This window comes from Salvia miltiorrhiza, chromosome 7, assembly GCF_028751815.1.
Source record: "Salvia miltiorrhiza cultivar Shanhuang (shh) chromosome 7, IMPLAD_Smil_shh, whole genome shotgun sequence".
In the NCBI taxonomy this organism is placed as follows: Eukaryota; Viridiplantae; Streptophyta; class Magnoliopsida; order Lamiales; family Lamiaceae; genus Salvia; species Salvia miltiorrhiza.
The window spans coordinates 8498371-8508976 of record NC_080393.1 but is presented as its reverse complement, the minus strand read 5'-3'; the positions used below and the strand labels follow the sequence as shown (position 1 = coordinate 8508976).

General features: G+C 39.6%; 1 protein-coding gene across 1 annotated transcript; it reads left to right on the top strand.

The window, feature by feature from the left end:
• The first annotated feature begins 8054 nt into the window (after positions 1-8054).
• Positions 8055-9958, top strand: LOC130992305 (alkane hydroxylase MAH1-like). The gene is given in 2 exon segments (XM_057916873.1): positions 8055-8387; positions 8389-9958. Coding segments are annotated over 2 exon segments (1677 nt in total). The 3' UTR covers positions 9733-9958.
• Positions 9959-10606: the final 648 nt, after the last annotated feature.

Sequence of the window (10606 nt, the reverse complement as noted above, 5' to 3'; positions counted from 1 at the left end):
CGATGGGAGGCAAAAACAAATACAGCTTTTGGCAATTCTACACCACAAGCTCTTCCATCCGGCTCACCGAGTACAGGGGAACGGGTGACCACTATACCACCCAACAACACTATGAGTGGGAGTCAAACTTTCGCAAAGAACTCCAAGATTAACCTTCCAGTGCGAAAGCTCACACCAATTGAGTTGGAGGAGAAGAGGGCTAGAGGAGAATGCTATAATTGTGATGAGAAGTGGTCAAAATCTCACCGCTGCAATAATAGATACTTGTTGCTTATAGGACTACCAGATGAAGAAGAGGAAATTTGTGAAGTCGAGGAAGATGCAGAGATAACAATACAAGGAGACTTCTCCAGTCTGAATGCCTTAAATGGTCCCCAAAAACCACGATCGTTGAGGCTGTGGGGAAAAATTCGAAGCAAGCAAGTGCATGTACTAATCGATAGCGGCAGTACTCACAACTTTGTGCGGCCTGATGTGGTGGAGAAATTTGGCTTAGCGGTGGAAATGATATCACCATTCCGGGTCTACATGGGCAATGGCGACTCTCTGGTTTGTCGTAGTAAATCCCACAGCTTGGAATTGGAGCTCCAAGGTACGAATTTTACCACTGATTTGTTTATTTTGCCAATACAAGGCCCAGAATTAGTTCTCGGTATGCCGTGGTTGCAAGGACTTGGAAAGGTTCTCCATGACTATAAACAATTAACTATGGAGTTCGATTGGCAAGGACAACGAGTTATTTTGCAGGGCGTAGCTGGCATGGGGCCGAGGCGAGTATCTTATAATCAGCTGAGCACCATGTTAGGCGCCGACGAGGTGCATGAGCTCTACGAAGTGATCGCTTTATCAGAGAATGATCATGAAATAAAAGCTGATTCTACACAACCAATTGAATTCCCAACGGATATTCCTGAGCGTTGTCAGCAATTATTAATACAATTCGAGGAAGTGTTTCGTGAGCCACAAAAGTTACCACCTCGTCGCTCATTTGATCATCGAATTCATTTGCAACCGGGGTCCAAGCCTGTTAACGTGAGGCCCTATCGTTACCCTCATTTTCAGAAAAATGAGATAGAGAAAATGATGAAAGAGATGCTTGAGCAGGGCTTGATTCGCCCCAGCCACAGTCCCTATTCCTCGCCCGTTCTATTGGTGAAAAAGAAAGATGGAACTTATAGATTTTGTGTTGACTACAGGGCCCTCAATGCCATTACAATTAAGGACAAGTTTCCAATTCCAACCGCTGATGAATTGTTCGATGAGTTGGGAAAGGCTCGACATTTCACAAAATTGGACCTAAGGGCAGGATATCATCAGATTAGAATCAATGAGAAGGACATTTATAAGACGGCATTTCGCACTCACGAAGGTCACTATGAGTTCCTTGTGATGCCATTTGGCCTCACTAATGCTCCTTCCACATTTCAGGCAATTATGAATACTACTCTTGCCCCCGTATTTACGCCAATTTGTGGTCGTGTTCTTTGATGACATACTAATTTATAGTGACACAGAGGAGGCTCACATGGAGCAAATGGCCGAGGTCCTTCGATGTTTGAGCAAAAATAATTTTTTTGTCAAACTAACAAAATGCCAATTTTGCAGGACTCACATTGAGTATTTGGGGCATATTGTAGGTGGAGGGGGAATTCGAGCAGACCCGAAGAAAGTAGAGGCAATGGTGAATTGGCCAACTCCTAAGAATCTGAAGCAATTACGAGGCTTCTTAGGCCTAACAGGGTATTACAGACGCTTCATCAAAGGGTACGCAGAAATTGCCATTCCACTCACCGATTTGTTAAAAAAAGATGAATTTCAATGGCGTGAAGAGGCGGAGTCAGCCTTTGCGCAACTTAAGCTAGCCATGACTTGTGCCCCAGTACTTCGACTTCCAGATTTTGAAGTGCCTTTTGTGATAGAGGCAGATGCATGTGGATATGGAATTGGGGCTGTTTTAATGCAACAAGGACATCCGGTGGCTTATTTCAGTAAGAAGTTGGCTCCCAAAGTGCGAATGACTTCAACCTATAATAAGGAGTTGCATGCAATAGCAGAGGCAGTGCAAAAATGGCGACAATATTTGCTTGGTCGTTCTTTTATTATTCGAACAGACCATAGAAGCATTAAGGAGTTATTGTTGCAGACTATACATACACCAGAGCAACAAGTTCATGTCCGCAAACTCCTTGGATTTGACTTTCAAATTGAATACAAAGCTGGAGTTGAAAACAAAGCTGCAGACGCCCTATCAAGAAGAGATGAAGAGCTTGGGTCTCATGATGAACCGACGCAACTGAGGATGTTAGCATCGGTACCAATAACCCAATTTATGGAAGTTGTGACACGTGAAAATAAAGAGCTTCCTTCATTAATTCATTTGCACGAGGAATGGCGTGAGGGAAGGTTGACAGCAGAGTGGGTCGTCAGAGATGGAAAATTATTTCATCGAGGAAGAGTTTTCATAGGAGATGAGTCTGAATTGTAGGCCAAGATATTATTTGAATATCATTCTACACCTATGGCTGGTCATACAGGAATTGCCCGCACGTTAGCCCGAATTTCAGCCAACTTTTATTGGAATGGGATTCGGAAGGATGTGATTCAATTCATACGTACTTGCCCGCAATGCCAACAAGTAAAATCTTCCAATCAACCACCGGCAGGGCTGCTCCAACCGCTTCCGGTGCCTTCGATGGTGTGGGATGAAATCACCATGGATTTTGTAGTAGGACTACCCCCTTCACGCGGCCAAACAGCGGTAATGGTGGTTGTGGATCGGCTAACTAAATTCGCTCATTTTGCAGGCTTACCAACTCAGTTTACAGCTGCTAAAGTTGCCGAAGTATTTGTGAATGTTGTGGTGAAGTTACATGGTTTTCCTCAGTCAATCGTATCAGATCGCGATCCGATTTTCATGAGCAAGTTTTGGACCACCTTGTTTAAACTCAGTGGAACGACATTGCAACGCAGCAGCGCCTACCACCCTCAAACCGATGGGCAAACAGAAGTTGTTAACAGGAGTCTTGAACAATACTTGCGCTCCTTTGCAGGTGATCGCCCATCGGCATGGAGTAATTTTCTCTCATGGGCTGAATATTGCCACAACACCAGCACTAACAGTAGCACGCAGATGACTCCTCGGGCGTTGTATGGCCGAGACCCACCATCTCTTATTCCTTATGAGCGGGAAGTACCAAAATTCAAGCCGTTGATGAGTTTCTTTCCACAAGAGATGAATTGGTTCGTGAGCCTAAAGCTAATATTTTGCAAGCTCAAAATCGGATGCAACAGAAATTCAATCGAAAGCGAAGAGACGTTGAGTTTCAAGTGGGAGATTTAGTGCTACTAAAGTTGCAGCCATATCGCCAGATATCAGTAGCACGACGACCATCCGCTAAGCTGGCTAAGAGGTATTATGGTCCGTTTCCGGTGGTGGCACGCATCGGAGCTGTTGCTTATCGCTTGGAGTTACCAACGGGATCAAAAATTCATCCCGTGTTTCACGTCTCTCAACTCAAACCATATTTTGGAAATGTAGAGAATAGTTCATCTCCCTTACCACAAGATGCAGTGGATGGCAAGCCCGTGTTAGAACCTGTGGCAATTTGTGGGGTCAAGCAAATTCTGCGTCACGGTCGTTTGGAGAATGTGGTGTTGGTGCAATGGAGTGGGCTTCCTCCAGAAGAAGCAACATGGGAGCTTGCTCGTGAAATCCAACAACTTTATCCACAGTTGCACCTTGAGGACAAGGTGCCTCTTCAAGGGGTAGGGGATGATACGAAGAAGGTTGAGCTTGAAAACCAGACAGAGCAGGAGGTGTTCGATGAAATGTCTGAACCAAAACTGGATGAAGTGCAAGTGGATCGACCAAGGCGCAATAGAGTTCCGCCAGTGTGGCATGCTGATTACCACGTTACCAAGGCTTGAATCACAAGATGCTAGAATAATCTATTCTTGAGTCAGTTTATTATTTTCCATAATTTGCTATCCTTTCATTATTAGGATTCTTACCATCTAGGCTTCATTTATATTTGGTAATAGTTTATTAGGGTTTCTGCGGAACATATGTATAAATGCGCTGCACTTGTATTTTGCTTATCATAAGAAATACCAAGAAACTGAACTTTTGTTCACAAGGAGACGGCGCCGCTCGAAAGGCGTAAGGTTCGATACGTTCGATACTTGTTCGTATCATTGCGTCATCTACTCTCAAACTGCACAATTTAATTAGAATTTCATTTGAGAAAAAGAAAAAAAAAAGTGGTAATAGTTTAGGGGAAAAAAGTTAATTAAGGCAAACAGAACATGGGGGGAAATGAGTTTGTAAAAGGATCACCATGACGGATCCAAAAATATATATTTAAGGGTGCGATAAACAATTATATAAATATAAATATAAAAAATATTGAATATTAGAATTAGAAACACAATTATCTCAATCAAAATGATCAAATAATCTTTAAAAATTGATCACTCATGCTACAATTTCACAATTTATTCTTGATATAAGTAATTTTGAAAAATATTTGCAATAGGAATTAACACCAACTTGATAAATAAAAACACTAAAGATTTGTTTTGTCTCTTTGACAAGTTTCATCAAAGGAGAACTAAAATCATGCAAAATGGGGTACAAAAAAAAATAGAAGTAATATTTTAATGTTTATACGTACTAGTGATGTTTTTTCAGAAGAATATTGAATGGTTTTCAATGGGACACCAAGTGGTGCGACCTCCTGTGTGTGAACAGTGAGGTTCCGGTTTCAAATCCCACTGCTGCCCCTCTCCAACTCCCCCAACTCAAAAAAAAAAAAATATATTGAATGCGCGCAGCCGGTGGGAAAAGAAGTAGAAGTTTAAACATATATATACTCATGTAGTTAAAACAATAACCTATCTAGTATAGACCCAAAACTAAACTAGCAATATTCCACGTTGATATCGTTTACATGAAACTTGAAGCATTTATACCAGTAGAACTTTCATTAATATATACTCTGTCTGACACAAAATGTATACGCACCTAAGTGAGAATTAATTTTTAGTAATTTAAACTTTTCTCAAAATTAATTAATTACTTTAATAACATAATTTAATAGTACACCATTTTGCAATTGCAACATAACATTAAACTTCGCAATTTCAACACCACTTCGAATGATTTTGCAATTATATTCCCAAATTTTCTGACTGGGATCCAATCTCGTCCTACCTCATGGCTAGATGTTCAAATTGTATATATATATATATATATATATATATATATATATATATATATATATATATATATTTTGTGATGAAATTCCACCATGTGTTGCTGAATTTGTGTAAGTTTCGTTTTTGATATATGAAATGAAATAATCTCTTTTCCTAAAAACAAAGAAAATATATATATATATATATATATATATATATATATATATATTTAGTACTTAGGGAGAGGTTCAAATAAGAACCACTAAATAAAATTAGAACATAGAACCATTTTAAACCATTCGATCATCAAGATCTACGGTGGATGCATCATCTTGGTGGATGAATGCAGATCCTGGGTTCGAATCCTGAAGGGAGCAAAAAATTTATTATTTTCGGATGCATTAAATTTAATAGCGAATGCATTAATTTATATAGTAGATGCATTGATTTTAATGGTTCTTATGTTCTCACGATAAGTGTGGTTCTCACTATAACCGCACCCTTAGTACTTAAGTTTATCGTTATATATATATCATGTTCATCATATATTGACGACAAGCAAATTCTCGTATGTAAATCACAAAAATTAAATAAAAGTAAAATAAAATAGACATTTTAAATGATTCCAACAGCTTTATCTAATATTGCACGTGCATATGTGATAATGATTTGTATGATAATAAAAAATTAGCCCCTCCATCCCAATATTCATGTCTCGTATTCCTTTTTACAGGCGGTGGTGTGGTGGTGATTTACAAGTGGTGGTGTTGTGTGCAATGAGAGAGATTATGGGAGGCAGAGAGAGACCCTTAATTAAATTAACATTAAATTAAGTACATGGGATATACAATTTAATTTTTAATTTTAGTCTCCTAAATACATGTGCCCAAAAGAAAGAAGGCATGATTACATGAATATTGGGACTGAGGGAGTAGAGTACGTATTTGTTGCAATATGTGAGTTAGTGATATGTTTCTACTCTTTTTAGGAACATATAGTTTGCTAGGTTTCCTTCCAAAATGAACGGATTTCCAATTCTTCCAGAATGAAATAAGATTAAATTATTGGGATTCGTTGATTTAGAATCTATACAAAAATAAAAAGGGAACTATTTTAATGAAATTGAAGGAGTATAATTTTATAAATCACATTCAAATTAAATTTTAATTGATTATTTTTTGCCATTTTAAATCAAGAGAAGTGAAAATGGAGAAAATTGAATAATTTGTAATAATCATGTACAAACCCCTTATTGTTTATTCTCATTATCATAACACTACAACAAAAGTTGATCACTTTCTCCATTTATATATAACACAATCACCTAACATTTATTAAAATTCGTAACTTGGTGTGTACATTATTCCGAGACGGGGGAGTATAATTGTATGTAATTGAGTTTTAATGTTATCAATTAATATATTGAAATGGTGCGAGTATGTTGATCTAGTAATAAAGTCCATGGTTAATTAATACCCGATACCCAATATCTCATATTCGAGTCTACAAAATCGATATGTGAAGCTAGATATGGATGTGCAGCGGTAGAGCGCATTTATAGGCCGACTTCCGTTTGCATAGATGGTAGTCTTGACTCTTGACCTTGTGTTTAATAATTTAATTACTTGGATCCATTGATGTAGCTCTATCAGTTCATTAAGGAGCCGTTTGCATATAAATAAGCCTATCAGGTAGTAATTAAACAAGTAGTTGATAAACTAATTAAGTACTACTCTATTTGTTAGCATATAGGAAAATAAATTAATTAGAGGTAGCGCTTATCTTAGTTAATTGGTAATACAAATATATACCAAGGAGTGAGCCGTCTTAGCCAACAACTCCACTATATATATATTGAGAGTTAGCTTCTAATTAAGCACTATATATAACTGCACGTGCATGTGCTAATTAATTGACTTATAGGCAATTTACTCCTATTTTTTAAATCTCAATTATGGTAATTTACACCTATTTTTTTAATCTCAATTTTGTTTTTCATCATAATCGAGCACAATCAATTAATATGTACGTACATTAGTCTGTGTAAATGAAGTGTACGTGGAAAAGACTAGATACACAGATATTGATATGTATAGGGGTAGTTTAATTAGTTCAGGAAATTAATTTATTGAACGACGTGATATTCAATTTTATAGCATAGTCACATCCATTTCAACTAATCTAGCAGAATTATGTGTCTTAATGTAATTCTGAAGAAGTGTATGTTCTGACTTTAATGAAATTGAAATATGAATTTGAATTAAATACAAGAACCCTAAGGAATATTGAATGATGCATGATACTATTAGAAAAATGCTAGTTTCATAGTCTGCGAAACACCGATTTCATAGTTTGTAAATTTGTAGGGGGGTCCTAAAAAGGTGCTAATTAATGCAAACATTGATAAAAAGGAAATTAAATATTTATCTGTTTGAGATATGTTTTCTTTACAGAAAATGAAACATTTTGATCAATTTATTTTCTAGGAAAATCTTTATGCTATTGTTCGTAATTTAATTATTTTTATTGCATGCAATCTCTACTTAATGTTTTATTTACAGGTTGGGGGTCTGCCTAACCCTTCATCGTTCGGGTGTTTGTTTAAAAAAAAATCTACTTAATTGGTATCGATTAGTTTTAAGGGACCAATCTTGCCGTTTAGAGTTAATAGTACAATTTCATTATTCTGAACATCTACAAAGGCAGTGAAATGGCATAGGTTAGAAATATAAGCCATTTTTATTTTATTATTATATTCAAATTTAGTGTTGTAATAAATAAAGATCACAATATTGTACTAATATTACTCGTTAACATAACAGAATTTGTACTTTGCATGCCACGTAGATATTAATTACATGCATGATATATATGTATATGCTATATATATTTTACACACTACAGATAGGTTCCATAAATTGAGCGGTGTTGTTGAAACCAACAAGCCCAAAGGTGAGCAATTTGGAAGCAGAAACCATGAAACACATGCAATTATAAAAAAACAGAGTAATCTGAGAGAGAGAGGAGAGAAGATGGGCGTGTTAGAATACTACCCGGAGCTTCTGGTGGTAATCTCAGTGATGGCGTACATGGTGATGGTAAGGAGAAGGGGAAAAGGCATCCTGCTCCCCACGAACTGGCCGGTGGTGGGAATGCTGCCGGGCGTCCTCCTCAATCTCCACCGCCCCCACTGAATACCTCACCCAAGTCTTCCGCGACCACGGCACCACCCTCCACTTCAAGGGCCCCTCCCACTCCCACATCAACATGCTCCTCACCTGCGACCCCGCCAACATCCACCACGTCTTCAGCCGAAACTTCTCCAACTACCCCAAGGGCCCCGAATTCCGCAAGATCTTCCACATCCTGGGCGACGGCATCTTCGGAGCCGATTTCGACCTCTGGGAGATTCACCGCAGGACCACGCTCTCGCAGCTCACCCACGCCTCCTTCGCCGCCCACCTCCAGGCCACCGTCTGGCGCAAGGTCGAGGTCGGCCTCCTCCCCTTGCTCCGCCGCTTCTGCGACCAGGGTGACGAGTTCGATTTGCAGGACGTCTTCCAGCGGCTGACGTTTGACAACATCTGCAAGCTGGTGCTGGACCACGACCCCTGCAGCTTGTCGCTCGAGCTGCCCCACATCCCCTGCGAGAAGGCGTTCAGCGCCGTCGGGGAGCCGCTCATGTACCGACACGTCATCCCGGAGTTCATCTGGAAGCTGCAGAGACGGCTGAACATCGGCAGGGAGAGGATGCTCGCCGAGGCCGAGCGTGCCATCCACGACTTCATCTATCCGCGGCTAGGATATGAAAAGGATAATAATGAATTCAACATGCTGAGAGCTTTCGAGCAGATGTATACAGACAAGAATCTGGGGCCGCCTTCTGGATTGAGAGACTTCTTGAAGGACACGGCACTGAGCTTGATCTTCGCCGGCAGGGACACCACCAGCACCTCCCTCACCTGGCTTTTCTGGCTCATCGCTCAGAATCCGTCCACGGAGGCCAGGATCCGGGAAGAGATCGAGGCCGAGTTGAATCTCAAGAAAGAAAAGAAATGGAGATGGTTCAGTGCACAAGAGTCACAGAAGCTAAAATACCTGCACGGCGCGCTGTGTGAGTCGCTGAGGCTGTTTCCGCCGGTGGCGATGGAGCACAAGGCTCCGATGCAGCCGGATATTCTGCCGAGCGGGCATTACCTGCGGAGGAACGCGAAGCTCATAATATCGTTCTACTCGGTGGGGAGAATGGAGAGCGTGTGGGGGAAAGACTGCTTGGAGTTCAAGCCGGAGAGGTGGATCACTCGCAGTGGGAAGATCAAACACGAGGCGTCGTACAAGTTCCCGGCGTTCAACGCGGGGCCCAGGACTTGCTTGGGGAAGGAGATGGCCTTCATACAGATGAAGATGGTGGCGGCGGCTATCATTTATCATTACCATGTCCAACTAGTTGAGGGTCATCCAGTTTATCCTCGCGACTCCATCATTCTGCAAGCCAAGCATGGATTGAAAGTCAGCTTATCTAGAATTGCTAGCTAGCTCCTTGATGATCATTCCTTATACTATTGATGCCTAATAGATTATTGTTGTGTTTCATCAACTGTATATCCATGTTTCTACACCAAAATAACTGCGTAGGCCGAATAATCGAGGGATTGAGCGAGATTCGTGCCTCAATATATTGTTTATATATCAACAACTTATCCACCAAAATAACATTAAGTGATAATTCGTTTTGGAATATACAATTGTTGCTATTTCGATCGATACGTCTGTACAAAAGAATACATATTCCATTTTAAACATGACCCCATCACAAAAATAGGCCGACTTCCGTTTGCCTAGATGGTAGTCATGGCCTTGTGTTTAATAATTTCATTACTCCATGATGTACGAAGCTATATATCAGTTCATTAAGGAGCCGTTTGGCATAAATAAGCCTATTAAGTAGTAATTAAACAAATTACTACTCTATTTGTCACTTGTCAGTATATAGGACAAGAAATTAGAGGTAGCGCTTATCATATTTAATTGTAGAAATAATAGAGGAAACAAAATAGCATTACGCAATTTTTTTTTTATTTTTTTTCTATGAACTTACAATTTTAAATAAAGAAAAACAGGCCGCGTCACAGAGGACTCGAACCCAAGACCTTTGGCCTTGGGCATATAACCCCTTACCGCTTGGCCAACACACGCACACGCATTACGCAATTTTAGTTGTGTGGGACGTTGTTTGAAAGAGATTGATGTTAGTGGAATGAAATCCACAATTTTTTAGCTTCAAGTTTTTGCAATTAAAATCCCCATACCTAATTCTACAGAAAAATTATTTTTATAAATAAAAATACCGAACTCAATTTATATAGAGTGAAAATTAAAAATGCCCACTTTTCTTAAATTGTAATGAAAA